At 41.2% G+C, this 23,840-nt stretch overlaps 1 protein-coding gene across 1 annotated transcript in view; it reads left to right on the forward strand.

The window, feature by feature from the left end:
- RPAP1 (RNA polymerase II associated protein 1) overlaps nt 1-23,840 on the forward strand; it is a 39,783-nt gene that overhangs the window by 1,694 nt on the left and 14,249 nt on the right. The window contains exons 2-15 of the mRNA XM_041459843.1: nt 2,140-2,414; nt 3,310-3,458; nt 3,994-4,086; nt 5,426-5,606; nt 7,676-7,852; nt 10,675-10,881; nt 14,351-14,466; nt 14,886-14,984; nt 15,448-15,549; nt 16,368-16,535; nt 18,838-19,020; nt 20,702-20,836; nt 21,014-21,193; nt 23,177-23,334. Coding sequence (XP_041315777.1) covers nt 2,225-2,414; nt 3,310-3,458; nt 3,994-4,086; nt 5,426-5,606; nt 7,676-7,852; nt 10,675-10,881; nt 14,351-14,466; nt 14,886-14,984; nt 15,448-15,549; nt 16,368-16,535; nt 18,838-19,020; nt 20,702-20,836; nt 21,014-21,193; nt 23,177-23,334 — 2,138 coding nt within the window. The 5' untranslated portion in view covers nt 2,140-2,224. The remainder of the gene's footprint in view (nt 1-2,139; nt 2,415-3,309; nt 3,459-3,993; nt 4,087-5,425; nt 5,607-7,675; nt 7,853-10,674; nt 10,882-14,350; nt 14,467-14,885; nt 14,985-15,447; nt 15,550-16,367; nt 16,536-18,837; nt 19,021-20,701; nt 20,837-21,013; nt 21,194-23,176; nt 23,335-23,840) is intronic.

Below are 23,840 nucleotides of genomic sequence, written 5' to 3' on the forward strand. Positions count from 1 at the left end.
GAAGCAAAGCCTCTGAGGAAAGGGTTCCTGGAAGAACATCGAGCCTCATTAACAATGGCTGCTTGGTTGTCTTCTTGTGCTGACAGTTTTCCTGAGAAACAAAGGCAGCTTGAAGATGCACTGTATTTCCTGATTAAGTTTTGGTAGGGAGAGACTTGGACAAGTTTATGTAGAGCTCTGTGTGGAGGAGGCATCTTGCAGAAAAGCAGCACTGTTTGCTTCCAACTGTGTGTTTTGTGCCTGTTGAAGCAGGCACCCTCCTCTTTTGGGCTTTGAAGGCTGTGATGACAGGGCAGGGAACACTTGGCTTGGGATGCGTGCTCTGCTCCTTATGGATATCAAAGCGGGTCCAAGCAAGTGAAGTCTGGCTGTGGGAGCCCCGTTGTGGCAGCAAGCTCCATAAATAAACAGCAAGTAGGTGTGTGCTTATGCTAGGAGTACACAAAAAGAAGAAGGAGCTGTCTGTGGAGATTTCAGTTTTTGCTGTGCAGTTGCAAGGGGAGTGGGCCGAAAAGGAGAGTTTCTACATTCTCAGCATCAGTCAGAGCCACAGTGAGCTCCCAGGTGTTTCTGTGTTAGTCCCTGCCCTGACAGTAGCAAGGTACCATAGCAGGGTGCTCCTGCCTGCCCTGAAGTGGCCTTTGGAGGATGGTTTTACACCAATACCTTGCATAAAACCAATAAACAAATGTAAAACATCCTGGCCCCCTTTTTTCTCTCAGAACCAAGAGCATCTCACTTAACCTGCCTTGGTCAAGAATGAGATCCCTGAAAACAGTATAAATATTCCAAGGGTAGGTCTTAAATTCTACAGGCAGTAACTCTTGCATCTGAGCATCATTCCCACAAGGTTTCTTCCTACATATTTACAATCTATTATATTAATACTATAAGAGAAACTATGGCTTCAGGGCAGTGGCTGTGCCTGCACAATGGTTGAACTCTGTTTTTGTCTGAGATTTGGGCAGGGATTTGCTTCCATGCTTTGCATTTTCTCATGTCTTCTGCCTATCCATATGGCAGATAATGGTGATTTTAAAAATCCACATCCACTTTTCCTTTCCAATTTTCAATAAATCATGCTTGAGTCCTGCTGTGTTTTTAAAAGTGGAAGAAATCAAATATGCACACACTATTTCAACATACTGAGGGTGGGAGAGTGCCAAGTCTGCAGCATTAGTGCTGATCAGTGGCTGAAATTAGCATGAAATCGGTCCAAGCAAGTGAAGTCTGGCTGTGGGAGCCCCGTTGTGGCAGCAAGCTCCATAAATAAACGGCAAGTAGGTGTGTGCTTATGCTAGGAGTACAATGAAATGTATTTGCAAACAGTTTACTTGATGCCTGTGAGAAGTGGATTGCTGATCCCAGGCTCTGGGAATCAGAGGTGGGGAGCAAGAGTCACCAATATTTTCCTGTCTAGTAGATGGGAGGTGGAGTAGTTGCCTGCCTGGTGAGTTGTCGTGTGCACAGTGTAACAAAGTCTGTATAAATCTCACTGTTGTTTTTGAGCCCCAAACTGACCTGGGCAGTGAATGAAGATGCTTGGAAATAGCACAGCTTCTGCCAATAAGGGGCCAGTGAAAGAGAATGAGAACAGGATGTCCACATGAAGAAGAAAGACATTTTCCACTTGGGAGATCTGAGTGAGAAGGAGAACAGAGTCAGGGAATGCATTGTCCAGCTCTATGTGGACAGTCTCTTGCATCCTGCCAGGAATGTTAGTGCTGGGATCTGGGGGAGATGGTATGCTGGAGGGTGAGGTTTATGTGATATTGTGCCTCTGAGATTCTTGGTTGGCATTGATAATTGAGCAACTCAAATCTGTTGTCTTGGACAAGATGTTACTCTGACTTTGCAAATCCCAGGGCATGTTGTTGGCATTCTGGCAGTGATGCACTTTTTGTCTGTCTTTTTGCTGGCTGGATGCCGTTGTGCTCCTAGCTGGCTGTCAGACCTTGTGCAGACTTGTCAAGTAGTCTTTTGTTCAGCAGTGAAGATCAGGGTGTTGTTTGTGTTGTTTTTTTGTTTAAGTGTTTGTGTTCAGGTGATCCTGAAGTAGGGGCTCTGTAGTATGTACAGAAGCGTAGCACTGGGACAAAAATGACTAGCTTTCCTGTGTTGTCCCCATCCTATCTCCAGGAAATCAGGTTCTGTTGTTCATTTTCCATGTGTTCGAGTCCTACGTGAAAAGCACGTGGCTGGGCTGCAAGAGCCAGAAGGCAGGATGCTGTCGAGACCAAAGCCTGGGGAGTCCGAGGCAGACCTGCTGCGCTTTCAGAGCCAGTTCCTGGCAGCCCGAGCTTCACCTGCAGTGAAGATTGTGAAGAAAGCAGACAAGAGGAAAGGGAAGGAAGGGAGCACAGATGCTGAGAGACCCCCGCTACAGGACAGCAAAGATGTAGTCATGTTGGATGGTAAATTTGTTTGTTTCTTTGAATTACTAAGATTCTCTGTCTGTCAACCCATTGTTGCTTTTCCCTTGCATTTGTGCCCTTCTTGCAATATTATTTATTCCTTAGCCTTGGAAATTGGGTTGTCCAATGTTACTAGCATCCAGTAGAACCACCTTTGGTGCCTTCCTCCACATTTATCAGCTGTCTGTGGTATCTTGCCAGCAAGAGGCCTTTTCTGTAATTTGTACTGTTTGGACTCTCACTGCTTATTTTGCCAGCTGTCCAGACCCAGTGTCTTTGAGATTTACCTCTCCTAGCAGCTCCAGTTTTCGCCGCCGGGAATCTGGCTTGCTTTTAGGCTTGCTTTTATTTTCTCTATCAATGGTAGCTGTAAATCTTTTGTGATGTGTTTGATCTCAGAAGCACAAGGTGCTTTTTTAAAAGCAGCAATATAAATATTGCAGTACTTTGTTCCATGTAGAGGAAATATGATCTGCTTATAGCAGGTGGAAAGGAGTTTGTTCATGATCATACAAATCCCTCACATGTAACAGTTTGCATGGAAATGTGCTCTTTTGTGCCTCAACACAACCTGCAAGGACAGTATTTGTTTCTGTACAGCTTTGCTTTTTCCCTTAATACTTGCAGTGAGATCTCAGTACCCTTTCCTGCTTATGGAGCTCACTGGGAAGACCTTGTGCCGATACATAAATAGAATCTTCAAGCATGTTTCTCTCCACTATGCACTTCAAGTTGGAGACAGGGGACTCTTAATTGTCTTATTGCTTCCTTATCTTTATTTCTCATCAGAGGAATAAAAGGTGCTGTTAAGAGGCCTTGGTTTGGTACCTATTGCACTGTGGTTATATGGTAATTTGACTGCTTTTTTTTTCTTATTATTGCTTCCCCTCCTTAGGCTTTCCTGATACTCTCCCAGCTCTAACTCCAGCTCCTCCAAAAAAGTCCAAGATCAAAAGTGCTAGTGTCCACTTTGAGGATGAAGATCCAGAGGAAATATTGGAGAGTCATGATCGACACATTACAGCAGTCTTCAGCAAAATTATTGTATGTCTGTCTTTTGTGTGATGATCTAGTGTTTATTTGAATGCTCTGAAACTAAGCACGGATGAAGGGCTTTGTGGCTGCTTTTTATTTCTACAATGTAATGAAGCAGCACTGTAGACCAGTGTCCTGGAGCACCTTGAAAGAAAAAAGCTCTTTGGGTGTATTTTTGCTCTCAGTTAAATATAGTTTCAGATCTGCCTTCCAGCCCTGACTGCCTGCAGGCCGCACTGATTGCATGCAGGCATATGCTCTAGTGTGGATTTGGGTGAGTTTCTGGACTCTACTGGGGATGTTCTCCTTGCTTTGCACTGGCCTAGGTTTTCTTTTATCTAATTCTTTGAGTGGTGTGTGGAGTTTGGTAGCCCAGTCTTTTGGAAAATAGCCTCACTTTGTCTCTAAATAAGCACAAGGTATTCTGAGCCTGATGACAATGTGAGCTGCAGAGCTGAGAGATTTTGAGCCTGCTCTCAGTTAAATGACACAAACATGTCTGGCTATTGCAATGGTTTTACAGGGTTTGAATTTTTTTCTTCAGGAACGAGACACAAGTGCAGTAGCAGTGACCATGCCAGTGCCCACGGGAGAACCATTCCCAAGGACATTTCACCGCTCTGAGATAAAAAGTGAGGTAAGATTAGGAGCAGATGTTTTATGCCACCTTCATTAACAATTAAACTTTCTCCCATTAAAGCCTAATCCTTAAAGGGGCTTGGTAGGGCTCAAAATAACCAATTTAGTATGCTGAAGGCTATGAGCTAGCTCAGCATATCTGTGGCATTGCCACCTGAGTGAAGCAGAGAGTTCTTCTACCAAGCTGCCATGAAGTAGCTACTCCATACCCTGCAGTTGAGTAACATTGGAGTCTTCTTGGCTTAGCCTTCTTCGGCTAACTTCACTAAGGTGGATCAAATCTGTGTTTGTGCTATAATAGAATTGATGCTGTTCTGCTTCTTTTTCTCTGAGGAGCAATCTCTATTAATTTGTCCACCAGGTTCTTCCTGAAGTTGCACCTGATTTTTCCAGGCGTAACATTTGAGTATGGTTGGTCAGGTTATCTTTAGCAGCTTTTTTGATTTGGACATAATTCTTTTCTGAGGCTGTAAAACTGGAAGCTGTGGTTGCTATTATCAGTTGTTGCTGTAGTAGCAAGGACTGCTAGCTGAGTGGGAGTCAGATGCGAGGAGTTGATATGTGATTGACAGCTCTGGTTGCTTTGAGGAGGTAGCTTATTTTGAAGGACAACTTTTTTAAAAGGCGAGAGTAATACTTTTTAAACTACCAGTTTTGTTTATCTGATGCAGAAGCGCTCAAAGCAGCTACCAAATGTTCAGACTGCCTTTTAAGCTTCTTCCCTGGACTGGGGACACGCAAGAGATTTTTTGCTTAGTCTCCTTTGGATTTCCTGTGCATCCCCTGTGCAAGGCTGTTCAGAGCTATGCCCTTCTATTACCTAGGCAAGCAACACAGTAATTTAGCCAGGATTATTTTAGCACTACTTGCCCACTTCTTACTGTGTAAATCTCTTCACCCTGCTGCTCACTAATCACCTTATAAGAAACCTGTTCCAGGCATGTGGTGAGCACAGTGAAGTACAGCCCCATTTATACTCAGAAATCCAAGGTATTCAGCTATGCAGAGCTTCCAAACAGCAGGAAAGCTGTAACTATTGTGTTTGGTGACATTTTAGATGTATTTTCCTTGCTTGAATTAACTTATAATTAATCATCTTCCTTCTCTAGGTGCCACATCATCCATGCCTTTGTCTCTCTGTCATAGCAGTAAACTGTGTGTTAAAAAAGAGTCACATGTGCACAGAAAAGGACAGGTGACTGCCAGCAGCCTCCCTGTATTGTGTCCCAAAGTCGGATCTGAGGGCGTCTTTAGGATCAGATCTATAGATTTGTTAGTGGCAGGTGTGCAGGGAGACTCTGGAGAGAAAACTGAATACGTGGCTTCCCCGTTTGCAGGTGCAGCTGGGATCTGGAAGAAAAAGCATCTTTGCACAGAAGATGGCAGCAAAAAAAGCTGCTGAAAAGGCAGCGACGGCTCCCTCTGCTGCCGAGTGCCGGGAAGTACGATCGGCTGCTCCGGATGCGTTGGATCCTGTGGGATCCGTGGGAGAGGCGCCTCTCCCCATCAGCAGGGGTGGTAAGGGTTCTGCTCGTCCAGCTGACCGTATTTACATAGCCTTAGTAACCATAGCGTCAGCGCACCATATTTTTAAATTAGGGTAGCATTGTTGTCCTCAGTTTGGGAATCTCAAGGTCAGTTGGAATGTCTGTATTGTGGTAATGATTTGAAATGGTCTGAGATGCAGACTAAAAATTCTAAGAGGAAAAGTCTGAGATGCGTTTTAAAAATTGGGTTCGCTTTCTCACTGGTTTCCTTTTTGCTTCACACAGGGAAATAGATTTATTTTTCAAGCTTCTTGTCCTCCTTTTCCTTTCTGTTTGTTATATGTAAAGTTTTCTTGTTTCATCACCGATTTCCACAATTTTAGGAAGAGGGTGGTTCTGTGTTGAAAGCATTTGAGACCACTGTGATGTGGGTTCTCACTCCTACTGAAATGTTTGAAAGCTCAGTTTTCCATCACCAGATCTGCTGCCATGAGACTGTGGCACTGCTCCATAAGGAAGGCTGTGAAGCAGTGCTGATGAGTCACTGCCACCTCCAGCAGCTACTTGTCTGACAGCAACGTGACAAGGAAAGATGAAGTCAGTTCAACTGTTACCAGCATCTCCAGGCTTTTTTTTTTATTTGTGTTGTCTGGGGCAGTCCAGTTTGCTTAGGAGCACCCTGTGTCTGGGTTTTACCCTGACATGCTCTTTTTCACACTGAAATAGAGGTGAGATGTCATTTGAAGATTATCACCATTTGGCTGAGGTCTGTGTCAGCCCTGCCCCCTGTTACAGAATTGATAAGAGAACTGCCAGGTGTGCTGTGCTGTGTGTGCACAAATCCACCATCCAGGTCACTATACTGTGCTTACTGTATGTCCTATTGTAATTGTACATGTATAATTCTGTCTGAGAAAGCTGAAAGGGAAATAGAGCAGCCTTATAGCTGGCATCCTCTTGAACATGAATGCTTTTAAAATGTAGTAGCATGACAGACAGATTACAAAATGGCTTGGCCTCTTCAGCTAGACTGTGGTAGCAAGATCACTAGAAGCAAGAGAGCTTAATTTATTGCAGTAACAACATATTTGTTCATTGTAATCCTTAGTATATTTGCTGGTGGTGGGAGGTTTACTGAAGCTTTTGCCAGGTCACCTTGTCTTATCTCTTTCTGCTCAATATGCAAAACAACTGTGGCAATAACATAAAATCTTCCTGGTGTTATGTTGAGAGTCATTGCTGCTGTTTGAACAGGATTTGATGCTTTCAGGGTTGGCTGGTTTAGGGGCGTAGGGATGGTCCAAGTCAATATATGGAGCATATGAATAAAACATAAGCAGTAAAGTCACAAAGTCAGCTCCTTGTATAGTGGGTCACAGGAGAGCTGGAGGGTCTCACACTGCCCAAAGGAGCATGTTACCTCGTGCTGTGGTTAAATGAAATGAACATTTAAAATGGATTTTGATCAGATGATAAAGGGGATTCGGTTTTGTTCAGAGTACGAAGAATGTCCCTTGCTGTAACTTCTAATATGTTTAACCCTTGAAGGTGAGTACAGGATATTGTTAGAAGCAAACATGCCTGTGTTGAGAATTGATCCTGTATCACTCTGCAAGCTGGTTTACCTCATCTAATTTTCTGTCTTACTCAGCAGATATTTACTAGGTCATGGTTCAGCTGACATAAGAATGTGGGTTTAGGCATTCCTGGGCAGAGAAAGAATCTAGTATTCACTAGGTTGGAAAAATGCTCTGATGCATCAGTTGTGAATTTTGCTGCAGTTTACCTTTTTGTGCTGTTCCTTTGCATTAAAGAAACTTAATTTCTTTCCCCTGCCATCCTCCTCAAGCTCCCAAAGAGACAAGCTGGAAATTATGTCAACATGTATGTTGTGACATGGGATGAAACCACAAATGGTTTAGTTTTGTTTGAAGCTAAACTAGACTTCTTTACTCCTATTCTAACTTTACTACCAAGGTAAAGAAAAAAAACCCAAAAAACGAAGGAGAAATTATACAAGCCTGTTAATGACAGAGTTGAGATTTATTCATAATGCTGTAGGCACAGATCACTAACTGCTTTCTCTGTTGCTTCTTATAGATAAAGATGATGACTTTTTGGCCTCTCAGCATCCTTGTCTCATAACGGGAGAGGGTCTTGGAAGCCAAAAGAGTGAGCAGGAAGCTCAAGCTATTCACAAAGAGAACTTGGAGAAGTTGCGGTCCATGTCTGAGGAAGAGATCCTGCAGGAGCAGGCGAGGCTTCTGGCTCAGCTGGGTATGTGCTTCCCAGGGCCAGCTCTAGAGTTGAGGCAACTTATTGAATGTGTAGGTGTCCTGAAGTCTTAGCAAATTCACAGGTCAATGATGGGAACTTGGAATTCCTGCTCATTCCATATGTGGATAATCTTGCTTCCATGTCATGTCAGTAGCTTATAAGTAGAGCACTAAGTGTGAAGAAATTAAAGAGTGTTTATTTTTCAGTGAGAGTTAGTTTGGCTTAAGTCTTTCTTGTCACCCCTCTGTGGTGGGTTAAGATGATCCGTACACTTTATTGGCTTGCACTCCGAATACATGGTTGCATATAAATGTTTAAGGTCCTAAAATGTAATTTTTGAAGCTGATAAGAAGCAGTGTCATAGCAATGCTGAGGTGAGAAAGAACCCTTGGTCTTCCCCTCCAAAATACCTAAAACTTGGGCCAGAACTGTCAGTACCCGGATAGGGAGAACATATGGGCATGTGGGAGACTTCAGTTCAAACCTATACTTGTAGAGCAGAAAAATTTGAAATTAGCCTTGACTTTTAGAAAAAGTGTTTTAATTATCAGGCTGTTGGGTACAGGCATATTCTAGCAGGGGTGTGGCCTCTGGTTTGGAGCCCTGTCCACAGTGGTGCTCTGAGAATGTCTATCACTGGCAGCTGATGACAAGGTAGAGGAGAACACTGAATGTGGTGTGTTTGATAAGACTTCATGTGATCTGGGCCACTGCAACACTTGTTGGTGTTGGTTTGATGAATTTATATGCTCAGGAGAAGCAGATGTACAGATGTAGGTGGCAGACAAGATTTTTTTAAATTCTCATGATTTCAGGTCCTCTAGCATCGAATTTAGATATGAGTGGCATTTTAGATGCATAAGTCTTGTGGGTTCAGCTTAAAGATCATATTAATTATCTTGACTTCATTGCAAGAAGCATGGGTATAACTGGAAAGGTGGCAAAGGAACTACACAAAATAATTGCAGCCAGATTGTTTAGGTACATCCTTCTTTCAGAGACCCGAGTATTTTATTTTGGTTCACTGCTTATAACAATGGCATGTGTATGAAAAATACCCTGATTACGTACTTGCTTCTTCTGAGGGATTTGTGATTTTTGCTCCGTGTCCCCACCACTCTGTCCTTTGGGATATTAGTCAAGTGAATACTTAAAGAGTTTAAAAAGGATGGGATATATTTTAAGTATTTTTGATCAAGATTTTCTGAAACAATGTGAACAAGATTTTCTGAAGCAATGTGTGTTTTATATGCCTTGTAGATGACAATAGTAAATACTTTAGTCTTTTGAGGCTTTAAAGAAACTGAGAGTAATTTTGGAATTCACAGGATATCTGTGGGTAGAGAATTATACATGATGAAACACATTGCTGACTTACAGATGGATTTAGGAACTGGACAGGCACAGAGCTGTGAATTAAGGAGACTTTTTCTCCATATTGGGGAGTGTGAATGATTTGTGCATGTTAAATGCTGTCCAGTCCCTGAATTAACTTCTTAGTTATGAAGCAGATGATACTCTGAAGTGTGAAATATGAGAATGGGTAATGGTTCTGGCTGGGCAGTGTCTTATTGTTGATACTGTGCTGGTTTTGTTGGTGGAGACTCTGGAGAGAAGTAGGCTTAGTTTCTGACATACTGTGCACAGATTGACATCAGTGACTTTTTTGTCACTGTGTGAAATGATGAAATAATGAATACAGTCTTTCCTTGCTCTGTAGAGTGAAGTGTAAGAAAGTAAGAACTCTTGCCTGCATTCAGAAAAAATAGGAATACTTTAATGAGACTGGGCTGAATGCCTGTCCTTCACCAAGGACAGTTTAAACTGCATCATTGAGGAGAGTGTGCAGCAATCATGAGTGTGGGATAGATGTTTCAGAGACATGGGAGTCATTTTTCAGATGACTTATCTCAGGTACAGAGCATTTCTCAGCTGCTTGTCCTTTGTCCTCCAAAGAATAAATAACTACTATAGGTGTTACGTTCTACTTTATATATCTCTGACACTGCTTACTGGAGTATTTCTGTACCTTGTTGAGTCACAGTGCACAATCTCTCACTGTCCACCTCTGGTGTAAGCATCCCAGCACATCTTCTAGAGAAGAGTGTTCAGAGACAGTGCACTCCACCCAAAATGTGGGATATCTGTGGCAGATCTGAAAGTAAAATTATGATCTTAGAGCCATATGAACATAATCTATCTTTCAAAACACATCTACCTCCCAAATGTTTCTCTTCAAAGCATGAAGATAATGGCTGTGTCTTTTTTCTGGGTGTTGTCAGACCACAGTTGGAATGGGCAGTCAGTTCAGGACAAACAAAGATCACCATGTAACAGAATATCTGAGCTATGGCTTGCATTTCAATAAAGATTAGGTAATTTTTTTTGTGGGGTCTGGTGTGTGTATTCTTCTGGTGTTGAGATTCATGCTGCTGAGAGGTCCACAGGCAGGGACCACAGGCCAGAATTCTCTCCACAGTTAATAGTCATGTTTAGATGTCCCATTTGAGTGGCAGTGAGGGGAGAAGAAGCAATTCTCTTTATTTGTAACCTGGGAAAATAGAATTTTTGTGGTTGCTTTACCCTGAAAGACATTTGTCAGTTCTTTCTCTGGTGTCTCCTCACCAGACAGTTACACCCACCTTATGTGTCTAAGAGGTCATAAAGCAGTGGAGGGCCTCAGTTTGAAGAGAAATGACAGCTGGTAAGAGAAAGAGGACATGTAGAAAAGACTGAAACATAAATAGCAGGAGCTATAGGCATATGAAGTATTTTGAGACTTTCTGTCACATCTCTGTCTGTCTCTTTGTCAATACTTGCAGATCCCGGTTTAGTTGCTTTCTTAAAATCACAACGTGGTAACAATGAAGGCCAGAAAAAGGAATTAAAAATGGAACTGAACAGACCAGAGGAGTTTGTGGAATCTCTGCCTGTGGCTCAGCATGGTGTAAGGTCATCTCTTTCCATGCAGGAGTCAGGTCTGGAAGAACATGTAAGGAAGGAAGAAAATATGAAGGTAGAAATCATGGGTAAGAAACAAAGTGCATATTGTTAATTTCCTGAGCAGAAATATAAGATTTGTGTGGTGTTTACATCAATCTACTTTGTAGTGATCCAAATCTGAATTTTGTAATTATATTTAAAAAATATGTGTTTTGGGTTCAAAAAGACGCCTCTGGACGGGCTCCACAGATTAGAAAGGTCGTACACTATGTAGTGGAAGTGCCCTGTTCATTGGGAGGTCTTGTTTTTTGAAATTTGTTCTAAGGCCTCTGAAGGGAAAATGTATGTTAAACTAGGCATCATTATTGCTCTTCTGTTCAGTCATGTGAACAAGGAAACAAAAGAGTGTAGTAGTGAGATTCAGCTGGTGCCTGAATAATTTCTTTTAACTGGTACTGGTTGGAGACAAGAGAGTGTTGGGTAGGTAAGGGTTATCAATTTGTTCACAGGATGGCACAGAGATGACAATCACTCTCACTCTGGGGAAATTGCTCATATAGAGCATGTATGTCTTAGTGTGACACTGCTCCTGATGGCCCCACTCTGTGTCTTGTATCTCACAAGGCACCCATTGATTTTCACAGGATAGAATTCTTTTCTTTGTGCTTTGGATGGAGGGGGGAAGTATTAAGGTGGAGAATGTCCTGCTTTTTGTGGACTGCTACAGAGCTGTTACCTCTTACGACAGAACCTTTTAATGCTCAATATGTGCCTGTATGAGGAGAAAGCTGCTTTATCTCCAGTAGCTAGAGCAACCCCATATATTCCCATGGCAGAAAAAGGAAGAGTTTGCCATTTAGGCTTCTGCTCTTATTGTTGCTTTCCTCACTGCATTTTTTCTTTAGCAATTTCATTTTCTCTGTTGTGATTTTTAAGCTCCCATTGTCATTTTCCCCACACTTTTGTTCCTAACATAACATGTCCCGCAATTTCATGTCAATTTTTGCCTTCCTCCATCTCTTGATCCTCTCTTCTAATGCATCCTTTGTGTTCCAGTGTAACCTGCAGAGTGATTAAAGAAGTCTCTGAACCACTTTGGGATTTTAGCTTGATGTTTGCAAGAGATAACAAGCATTTACCATTTTCTTGCTGAGAGGGATGAGTCTGTCAGTGTGTGTTTGTACATGTGCAGGAGAAGTAAAGCTCAGCCTCTTTTTGAAGAAGACACTTCACTGAACAGTCCTTTTGCAGTTTCTCCCCAAGTTTTACTTTTCCACAAATCCGTCTTAATCAAAGGGACTATTTTTAGTTCTTTTTAGTCCCAGAACAACTGAGTGCACAAGTAGTACCAGGTCAAGTGGCATCTTTTCATCTCCTGGGAGCAATAGAAGCATGTTGTTCAGCTTCTAATGGTAATAATAGTAATGCTCTTGGGAATAGCTCAGTGTTTAAAACATTGTGTGCTGACATATTTTGCCTCCTATAGAAGACAGCACAGGAAAAAAAGAGGAGTTTTTCCAGGATATTTGGAGCAACAAAGGGTGAGCTGAAACACAGTTAAAAAACAAGGGAAGCCTTTTCAGTACCTTAGTTTATGCCTGCAGCCCATCTTGGTCAACAGAAGATGTAAAAATTAATTTGATATTAGCTCTTATTGTTGGAATTTCAGCATCACTTTATACTCAGAAGAAAATGCATCATGAATAGTCCAGCAGAAATGGTCACACTCAATTTCCAGTGATGACACAAAGCAATAAGATTGCTCAAAAGTCAAACCTGCCTCTCTAATGACATAAAAGGCTACTGTTTATTAGAAAAAAGATGGTGAAAACTTTATCCAGCAACTTGTAACCTTATCAAATGGAGAAGTTAATTCTGTCACTGAGAGAAAACAAGAAGCAAAGCAAAAAGTGAAGAGGTTGAATGGTAGCCTTTAATGTAACCCAAGTCTGAGAAGATTCAGTGCAAATGTTGCATTCACGCTGCCAGCTTGTGCTTCTGTAAAGGGATTTCTTGATAACAGTCTGTTGATGCCTTGAAATATATAGCTATCTTTTCTTGTTGACAAGATCACTGTACTAAGGGCTTCTAGTAACATGCATAATCTTATTCATAAAATGATTAGCTCAATCCTGTCAATTTAGTGATTAATAGAGAAAACATTTTGTTAAATTACAAATGTCGATATATTTTGTTTTTCTGCTGATTTTATTTCCTGTCATGTTGCATCTACCACCCACAAACGTTCCACTTTAGTACATTTCAGATGCTTTTCCTTCAATTCAATTAAAATGCGTGCTGAGCCTTTGGCTGAAATTCTGCAGAACAGCTTTCTGGCTGAGCAAGATAACTCTGTGCTTGGTTCCTTGCCTGATTCAATACCATATTGATCATAAGGGTGAAGCTTCATTCTGGAGAGGATGAGTGCCCTTCTTGAAAGTTTATCTGCTAATTGGAAGAAAGTAAGAGGTTAGGTTTCAGGCCAGTTATCAGCAGGAAAAGATCTGATGAAAGAAGAGCATTTCTATGGGACTCGTTGTTCCTTGCAAGAGAAGACTGGTGTGCTAGGATTAATAGCAGCAGTGCAGATGAGTTCTGGGCTGCTCCAGCAGGAGTGATGCTAATGCTTTCCATGCCCTTAGACTGCCTGTTACTGTCCTTACATGTGCTTTCTTTTGAGATAGCAAAGACTTGTTAGCTCATCTCTTCTTGTTCTGGTTTGGGGTAGTATCCTAGTAGCAAAGCCTTACCTTTCCTGGTTATCTCTCTGGTCTCTTCACTTGTGAGATTCTTCCACATGCTGATGTGTCTCTTTCCTAGGGCAACTGTTATGATGTCAGGCACAAATGTCTTGTTTCTCAAATTCTTGTAGTCAAAGGTCTTTATAAAGTTAAATTAGTAATTTCTTCCTTTAGTATTTGCACCTTGAAATTCTTGTTTAACTGTCCAGTTTCCCCACTGAGCTGTCTCTGGAAAGCTGTGCGAATTTTCAGCTGTTTTGATCTTTTCTTCCCAAGCTGATCTCCACAAGCCTTTAGGGAGAGATACTGAAGAACAGCATCACAAATGCAACCAAAGCACAAATATTGAGCTGCCTTCAGTGTATCTAGGCTAAAATCTTACTGAGTTCCAATAATTTGCTGGGACTCTGCTTTAATACTTTTCAATTTCATGTCCCCCCTAACCCTCTCTTCCTTGGATGATATAAGTTTGCTTTCTCAAAAGTAGGGCTGATAGTATTTTTTCTGCACTGGTTCTGATAATTTTGCCTTACTTGTGTCCTGACTTCTGTTCAACTTCTAAATTAGCATTGTCTGAATTTCATTACAGTGCTGTTTACTTCCTCTTCTTGCTCTCATGAAAGATGAAAATAGCTTTAAACCTTTGATGTTTATGCATCAGACAACAGTCAGTTTGAAAATGTTTTTTTTTAATTTTACATAATCTTATATGTGGTACAGTCTTTAAACCGAGTAGCTTGGCAAAGAAGGAATAGTATTTCCTTCATCACTGCCTTGGAAGGTAAGACTGACATTTATTTCTTCCCACACAAAGATGATGATCTGCCTGTGAAGCCCAGGAAGGAGTGGATTCACATGGACAATGTAGAGTTTGAGAAGCTGGAATGGATGAAAGATTTGCCCTCACCTCGGCAGAAGAAAACCAAAAAGGTTTGAAAGCAGAAACTGATACTTTGCATGTTTGTGTCTGGATCATATTTCTCAGAAGTAACAGTTTTGAAGGCTTCAAAAATGAGTCCTCTGGCTCATTTTTGAAGTCTGTGGAATTTCATCAGGTTGAAAGATTCCCTATTTTCTTTCACAGGATGGGATGATACAGGATCAGTTCAGTCTGTAGCACTCAAGAGAGCTAGGAAGTGAGAGTCTAGCCATTGTAATCTGGGATGAAACAGGTGTAAAACTAAGAAAAAAGGAAAGATAGGAGTATATTTTTTAAAAAGAATTTGAGGCCTGAGGAGTTTTTGAATTGTCATCTTCCAGCAGGTGATGTAAAAAGTGTTATTTTAAGAGATGAATTGAGTGGACAGTGATAGAAATAATAGTTTTCTCCCTCCACACTTTTGCTATAGGGAATGCAAGCTCGATTCAGTTTAAAGGGAGAGTTGATTCCTGCAGATGCTGATTTGCCAACACATCTAGGCTTGCACCACCATGGAGAAGAGGCAGAGGTAGGTGGGTGCAATATAATAGAAAAAGTTATGCACATTTCTGTTTTCTGTGTTTATTTTGGTAGATTCCTTTTGTATCAAGCTTTTTAGTGACAAAAACCCCTTTAAAAAGTGCAGCAATTTTTCTTTAGAAACAAACTCTTAAAGACAAGTTGTGTCGGCATGCATGAGCTGCATTACTTCCAGAAAACTGTTGATGCTTTTTCTCTTTAATGCTATTAAAGTTCTGTGGCGTTGGAAAAAGGTGCACATACTTCCTTTGCTTAAGAAGTTCAATTTTTTCCTGTGACATCTAAGATTAGAATCTCTTCTGCAATTGCCACAAAGTGGCAAACAGCATTGGCTTGCAATTTTATCTTCTGTTATGCAGTATGTTACAGGTAATCTTATTTTAAGGGGCCTGTTTTCAGCTGTAGGTGAGGGTGTTTTTGGTTTCTTTGTTTTGTTTCCCCCTGCCATTTAGAGAGCTGGTTATTCTCTGCAAGAGCTCTTTCATCTGTCTCGCAGCCAAGTTACACAACAGAGGACACTGGCTCTACAGGTCTTAGGTCGTATTGTTCAAAGGGTAAGTCACTTTAAGGAATTTCTCCCCTTAACTCAAGTTTCTGGTGGATCAGGGCCCAGATTCTCTGGTACTAGTTGTTTGTTTTCTGCTGTTCAGTGAAGGTGAGCAAAGTCACCAATAGGGCATTCTGTTCCACTGAAGATCCTTACTGTTAGATAAGCTAAGCGTTGGGATGCAAACTGAGATGCAGGTTTCTCGGAGAGTTCCAGAGTATTTTTCTCCCAACAGGTTGTTTCAGGTGCTGTTCGGCAGCGGTGGTGCAATTTCAGTTCTCTTGTTAATTTGGATTCACAATGATTTTTTTAAATGTTATTTTTGTGACAAACCTATTCTTGGCATTGACCCTTTCACTCCTGTTGTCTGAGCCAACTTCATGATGTGCATTTTCTGTAGGAGGTGAGAAAGAGCCAAGCCTACTCATAGAGAAATGTGCCAAGAGGAAAAAGCAAAATGAATACTTCTGTGCACATTTCTACCTAACTTTGGGGGAAGTGCTAACATTCCCCCTAATGGCACTGGAACAGAGAAGAAGAAACATGGTGGTTTTGAGAAGGGTGATGGGGCAGAACAGGGTGAAGTCAAAGGATGAGTGCAGACTTTATAAAGATGGGTTTCTTGCACCAAGGAACTGCAGTTGTGTTCCTCTGTGTGAATGAATGGAGGATAAAATATAGGAAGAATAGCCTCCACACAGTTTAGCAGCTTTACAGTAGAAGTGGAAAGAGGCAAAGATGTAAAATGTTGAGATGTGACAGCCCAGAGATGTATCCAGCTGAGATGACACAGCCTTAACCCTGGCTCTGTCTGGCACTTTGCAGGCCAGGGCTGGAGAGTTTGCTTCCTCCTTGAAGGGCAGCGTTCTGCGTCTGCTGCTTGATGCTGGCTTTCTCTTCTTGCTGCGCTTCTCGCTGGATGATGCAGTGGAAAATGTCATGGCAGCATCTGTTGGTGCTCTCCGGGCTCTGCTGGTGTCACTTGATGATGAGGTAAGATAATCATTCAGAACCTGAGTTTGATTTCATGCTGAACTGTTTACAGGGATCAGAATGAGAAGACATTGTAAGTAGCGTAAACAAAGGTTTACTGGACATGTTAGCTTAATGGTGAGTGGAATGCCATTGCTGTGCTTTGAGACAGACAATGGAGTGTGTTATCCCAGTCTGAGGGATTCAGGTATCTTTTTTTCTCACTGTTTGAATTCCCTCTGCCCTATGATTAAATTCAGTGCACGTTGCTGAGTTTCTTCTTTTTCTGTTTTTACAATCTAGATCAGGCCACTACTAATGTGTATGTTGAATTTATTTTTTAATATGTTCTCTTAGGTTGTTTACTCATTTAATAGTTTTTCTGCTTCTTAACAGATTAAATATTCTTCATGATTTCCTTTATGCCTCATAATAATGCTGTTTTCTTTTTCTCTCATTGTCCATTTTCTGCTGTTCCCATGTGTTTTTGTCACACTGATACATACTTAATTTTGCCTGTTTGTGTGTTTATTTTCTCACTGATGCTTTTTCACCTGTTAGAAGGTGTTGAGTTGTTGACTTCTTTAAGATTTTCAGGGCTGCTAGACAGCCTAGAGCAGCCAGATTAAGATGTACTCCTGGTTGGACAGAAGCAATCTGTTACAGGCAGAGCATGCTGTAGACTGTCTTCCAAGTATCTTCCTTGAGAGCTGCTTTTCTGTTTGACTGCAAAGGGGCTGGTGATAGAAGAGGTGGAGTAGAAGTACCCTGCAACTTCTACCAGGCCTGTAGAGCTATCCCTAGGGAGAGGCAAGAGAAATGGAGTAGGTAGCATTTTCCACATCTTGCTACTTTTCTATCTATGAGCCCAATGGAGTTTTGCTAGATGAATCCTGCCCACCCATCGTAGGTAGTTAGTACTATGAATCAGCTTCTTAATGTATTTTTTCTCTCCTCTGGTGTTACTCTGTTTTTTAAGTGTCTGCAGTGCTCTGATTTTTCAGATGGAAGTTTATGGTGAGATGTTTTGTGTAAGTGGAGATTGCTGACTCTTGCTGCAAGAAGCAGCACTGTGAATGCTGTGTCAGTATATTTTCTAACCCAAAGAGTCCTTCCTAGAATCTCATATTGCTGAATTTCAAAAGGTCTCTGAGAAAGGGACAGGGTTGGAAGCCTGGCATTCTGCTCCAGGATTTGTAAGACAAATAGGATTTATCCACACTATAAACACAGAAGATCAGCACACATAAAAATCATGCTGTCTGAAGGTTTTGTTCATCCTTCAGTGGATATGGGAAGGAGGCAACTTTCTTTTTGTTTCCTCTGATGACCCAGCTACCTCGTCTTAATGCTTTTCCTTCTCTTGGTGGAAGGAAGACTGTAGTCCCAAACTGTATTCCAGATGGACTCATGGCTTCATCCCTTCAAGTCAGGCCTCTTCTGACCACACCATTCACTCACCATCTTTAGTTCAAAATGCATTGGAGGTTTTTTAATGTCTGATAATAGCTTGTGCTTCTTTGGTACTTGGCAGTTGAGGTCTACCACTACTTTTCTGTCTAATGTGGTGTTTGTTTCTGGTAGTGGGTGCAGGAAATGAAAAGTTATAGGAGTTATTAAGCAGTGCAGGCATTTTATTTCTCTTTCATATTCTAAAACTTTTTGGGGGAAGTAGGTCTGTTATGGGAGCAATCCCCTCTCTGAAAAATTGGAACTATTACCCTAGTTGGGCTGTTACCCTAGAACTTGAGAGTACCTGACACTGTCATCAGCTGTGAACAAAAAAAGAAGTTTTTCTAATTGCTTAAGCTGAGGGATGTTCAAACAAAAGTGAAGCAAACATGAACAAATAGACCAAGCAGTCTTTATCATATCAATTTTTGCATGATCTTTCTGTTATTTGTGACCTAAGTTCCACACGGGTCCAAAAATAGGAAGTCAATAAATACCAAATTTCTGTTTAATGCCTAGAGCCTTGGTAGTTGTTTTGTTTATTTATTTACTTATTTATAATCCCATTTTTTTTCCAGTTAAACTACATTTCTGTAAGCTGTGTAGTAAATTTAATTCACATCACAGTAGTTCTTTTTCAGGGTTTTCCCAAGTCTGTGTGTGTGTAAGGCCAAAATAATTTCCCTGAAAAAGTGTTGAATTCTACTTGTATATGTTTAGAATAGCTTTTATTGTCTTCACATTTTCTTGGGATTATATAGGAATCAATGAAGCATTCCATATTCAAAAGCATCCCCGAAAAGTTTTTGTCTTTGTCCTTTTGACTTTATTTATGAGAATTTTATTCTGTATGCTTTAACACTCCTTATAGAAATACCTAGATTGGACTTTCTCATGGTACCAAGGGATGGCTACATTCCCCTTTGTCCCTAACAATGAGGAGGAAGAAGAGGAGGAAGAGGAAGAGTTAAATGGAACAGAGAAATGTCAAAATAAAAAATTAAAGGATGAAAACAAGCCAGACCCAGATGTGGCCCGATATGATGTTGTAAAGGTAAGCACAGAGTTAGACCCAGAATCTTTTTAGGAAAATAGGCTCAGTGCAGTGCTGTATGTGCTGTTGAAACATCCACCCTCCTGTGCATGCTGGACAAGAACATTCTGAACAAGAATTAGAACTCTTTCCTGGCTGTTGGTTGTTGTGTTTCTGTCATATATTGCCAGGAGGATAATTTTATTGGTCTCTAAAAATGTTGAGACTTGACTTGTGTGATTTCAGTATTATTAATATCTCTTAACTTCCTCTAGGGAATTCAACAACAAACACACTGATGACCAGATAAGATGTCCTGAAAGACTGCATACAGACAGGACTTTCATGCTCACTTACTTGAATTAAAAATGAAAAGGTTCCAGCCATTATTAAAATGTCTATATGCACTTTTTAGAAGTTAAACTAGAATATTACAGTTAGATAGTTCAGAACTAGTAGATTTGTTCAGTGATACTCTTTTTTTATTTGACATAAGGTGGCTGTTTACCATTTTCCCAAACATCATGTCTACATTTGTCAGATTAAGATTTTTACAGTGTTCAGAATGAATTCCTCCCACATTTTAAACCTAATCCTATATTTTTAATAGGAGATGTAAAAATAGCAAACTCTGTTATCTCAAACTCAGCCTTGGTGCAGCCCTCTTGCCCGCTGCAATCATTAAAACCTGTGATCACATCACTTAATTCTTGACCTTGTGTTTGAGCAGCACTTGTTCTAAAAGCATCATTGGGTGCATGAATTACTGTCCTTGGGCATTTGGTCTTGTTTACAGGCTTCAGGATTTCAGATGTGTTCTGCTAGGTGTGTGACACTGTTTAAAAAAATGTTACAAAAGAGTGGTAGATAGACTGGAGATTAGGTTGTGATTCTGTAAACTGTGTCATGGTTCAGAGTAATTCAGTTTGTTCTGAGTGGCCTAGACATACGTATTTGGGATCAGATTCCCTTCTGTTCCTATTGCTGTGCAGTTCCATTTCATGCTTGCTTATTGGCTGTTAGAACCCAATTGTTCCACGCAGTTGGAAAAGCAGTATTTAAACTAGCTGCTGAACTTGGTCAGGCCTAGAGCTACAACTTGCTTGGCTGCAAATTTTTAAAATATCAGTAATATGAAAACAGGTATTATGGATTTGCCTTTTCCCAGAATCAGGAATGCATCACACTGTTAGGTAAATTGATTATTTGTTTCCTGACACTGCCACTTATCATAAAAAAAAAATCACATCATCCCTATGTATCTCTTTTCTTACTGAAAAATAGCAATTTATGTCTGTTCTCTGTTTCTGTTAACTTTCTCTGATGTGACAAGTACTCTCGGAGTGCTGCATTAGCTGGAGGTGGTGTCTAGCCAAAATTATTCAAGGACCACAAGAACCTTTTTCTTTTATAGGGAAGGTTATTTCCTTGTCACTTAGAGTTTTATACTCTGGAAAACACAAGTATCCAAACCCCTCCAGTGGTCTGATTCAGAACAGAACTAAGTTTTTTCTGCTCTATTCAGATAACTCTTGATCATTTGCCAGCATGCTTGCAAATACACAGAAACATACTTGTTTCATGACTGCTAATTTTAAAACAGTCTCTGAAGAGGATGTAGTCTCCTTTTGGCTTCCAGCAGTTGAAATACAGAGAGTGCTTAGACCCTTACAGACTTTTTTTTTTTTTAAACACCTTTCAGGGACTTTTGAAGACAAGGATCCAGCACCGGCTGAGGTACATCCTAGAGGTGGTGCGACCTGTTCCAACAGTAGTCCTGGATATTCTGCACATCCTCACCCATATGGCAAGGCACTCCTCTGAAGCATGCAGCCAGGTAAATCTCGCATTGTGTAAGAGCTTGGGAATGATAGAGAAAGGTTTGGAAAGGGAAGAAAGATCAGGTGAAGTTACGGCAAGGAGATCAGACAAACTTGTTTGTTTTGCGTGTCGTCTGCACGTCTGCATGACTGCACACCTTTAGTTATTTGTGCTCCCTGCTATTTCTCTGCAGCTGCTTGACTGTCCTCGACTGATTGAGACCATTGTCAGGGAATTTCTCCCTACTCAGTGGGATCCCAAAGTGGCTGAACCAGGGTTTTTACTGACCAGTCTCCACGGAGTTCCTTGCGCCAGTGCTATGAAGTTCATCAGGGTGTTGGCATCTGGAGGCCGAAATGCAACAGCCAGGCTGGTGAGTGGTTCCTGTAAGGGCTTTTCTGATTGCACAGGCCTTGGTTCTCTTATGCCTTACTGCCTAAATAAAGACAGAAACCTAACTGGAGGTGACTGTGAGCTCAAGCTGAAGAAATCAGGGTGAGGAAGGTGCATTAGTGTGTTTTGAAGGAATTGTTCACAACGTCATAATAATGATGCTTCTCCTGCACAATGGTAGATGAGCTGGCTCAAGTTTTACTCTGCTTTTTTATGGTTTGGGTAATGCATTCACATGAAAGTCACAGAGTCCAGCAGGCTGATACTTACCAGGAACAGATGTTTAGAGCATGCACTGATGTGTGATGCTCTGTACACTCCCATGTTTCAGTGATAAGCAGCATAAGACTGTGTAAACCAGAGACATAATCACTATCTTTGTGTTTTACAACCCTGGTTGAACCTTTCTGCCATAAATTTGTCTTAATAACTCTGTGATAATTCATCAATGTTTTCAACTCCTCTTAACTTCTGGACAAGTTTTCCACTTCAGAGATAATTGCATTCCCTCGTACAGGTTGTCTTGCTGGTGCTATAAATGCATGAAATCTATCAAGAGAGGCACCCATTACAGTGTAAAGAGCGCTTTTTAGGCTTTTTGGTTCACTATTGGTAATGGCACTTAACAAATTGCTACCCAGGAAAATGCTACTGTCAACAGAACACCAGTCTGTGCTGTAAAATGTAGAGAATGTGATGGATAGTGGGATGTTTAAAGACTGTAAGTCGTACTAGGAACGTAACAGAGTAAAATTCAGTTATTTTTCTACTTCAGGCTTTATGTACTCCAGGTATTTCAAGGCATGGAAAAATTGCTTAGAAGGCTCCTGACACTCAGGCTTTGCTACTGTTACACTCTCATATGTTCTGTTGCATACAATTAAACGTGGGAGTGGAAGATAATAAGAAACTAAATCAAAACCATCAATGTAGGAATTTATTTTAGCTAACAACAAAGTTCTTCCATCTTCCTGGAAGTAAATTTGACTTTGTCCTCTCTTCTGTAGAAGAGGTGTCAGAATTTATAGTTTTGACTCATCAGCTCCTTTGCTTTCTTGCTGGTGTGCATTGGTTTCCGTACAAGATGTCTCTAAAGCATTTGAAATTTAAATTACCTATAATATGTCCTTTTGCTGTGAAAAAGACATTGTTGCCTCATTTGTTTAGACAGAGCGCATAGAAGCTTTTGTATGTGTGGGAGAAGGAAAGAGAAGCTCTTTTTTATGGTTAAGTAAAAATACCCAGATGTAGGGGAGGATAAAAATTATTTCTAGAGAACTGCAAATGAGTCATGTCATGCTTAATTCAATACCAAAATAACCTCAGAACATTTCCAAGGCATCAAAATTCTATAACCTTATGAAAGTAATAGGCAGGAGGTACCCTTTGCATAAAATAAACACTGAATTATAGAAAGACTTAGGTTGTAGAACCTCTGAAACCCATCTAGTGTGACCTACCCAAAAGAATGTCAGCATCAGTACTTTTGTAGACATCTTTTTTCACAAAGTATATCTTTACATATAAGCTTTACTAAGAGAGTTGTATTTATGACTATTTAGGAAAGGATAATTACATATATTTTAAAAAAATCAGTCACATGCCGCAGAGAGCGTCCAAAACAGGAGTGTGTGTGGGGCAGACAAACCTCCATCAGAAATTACTTAGGTGTCATTTGTTTGTGGTAGGAATGGATTAGGTACCCCTGGGCATCTCTTCCAGGAATAGTTCTCTCTTAATAGCCATTGACCATTTAGTGATCCTTTGTAGTTTGCTCCTTAAGACTGCACAAAATAAAACCAGATTTGAGCAGTGCAAGAAGGGCTTAGAGCGAGCTGAATTGAAATTTGTAGCTCTTTCTGTGTGTCAGAGCAATGAGGTAATGATGCATGCAGCTGATGCCCCTTATCCCTTTGTCCTTTTTGTTCTTCATCCTTTTATTTTTCCTTGGTTTGTTTCACAGCTTAACAAATTTGAAATGAAGAGTCGGTTAAGTCGCTTTGTCGCTGAAGAGCCTCTGGATGTGCCTCTGCCGAGGGAGGAAGCCACGAGGCTGAGCACGGAATCCTTCCGGCTGTGGGCTGTGGCTGCCGGCTACGGGCAGGCCTGCGACCTCTACAGGTGCACTCCGGCTGGAGACCTGCGGGTGGAGGGCACCACAGAGCAACCGACACCCTGCTCAGAGGGGCAGAGAGAGGGCTCTGTTCCCTTCAGGGTGTCTCACCTCACTTTCTCTTGCCTCCTGCAGTAAAACTCAGTTTCTAAGGGCATTCATGCTGTGTATTGCCTTCTTCTGGTTGTCCACTATCTCCTGTGTTTAAGCACTGCTGTTTTGTTGTTTCTGCTTTGCAGTGGGTGATCACTGTAGCTTTTTAGGGCTGCATCTTTTTCCCCTTGAAGGGATGAATAATCTGTGCTTGTATGACAACAAAACACGTGGTTTGCAGCACACCCAGGACTGAATGTGCTTGACCTAGGGCTGTGGGCAGCGGTGGTGCAGGCAAACTGCACAATGCATTGACTTCCAGGTCGGGACAAGTTCTTGTGCTTGACTGCCAAGGTCTGCACCTGGTGTTGGTCTGACCTGCCTCAAGCAGGTCTTCTTGACCTCAAGGTCTGACCTGCCT

This window comes from Pyrgilauda ruficollis, unplaced genomic scaffold (assembly GCF_017590135.1).
Source record: "Pyrgilauda ruficollis isolate IOZ18807 unplaced genomic scaffold, ASM1759013v1 scaffold14, whole genome shotgun sequence".
Lineage (NCBI taxonomy): Eukaryota > Metazoa > Chordata > Aves > Passeriformes > Passeridae > Pyrgilauda > Pyrgilauda ruficollis.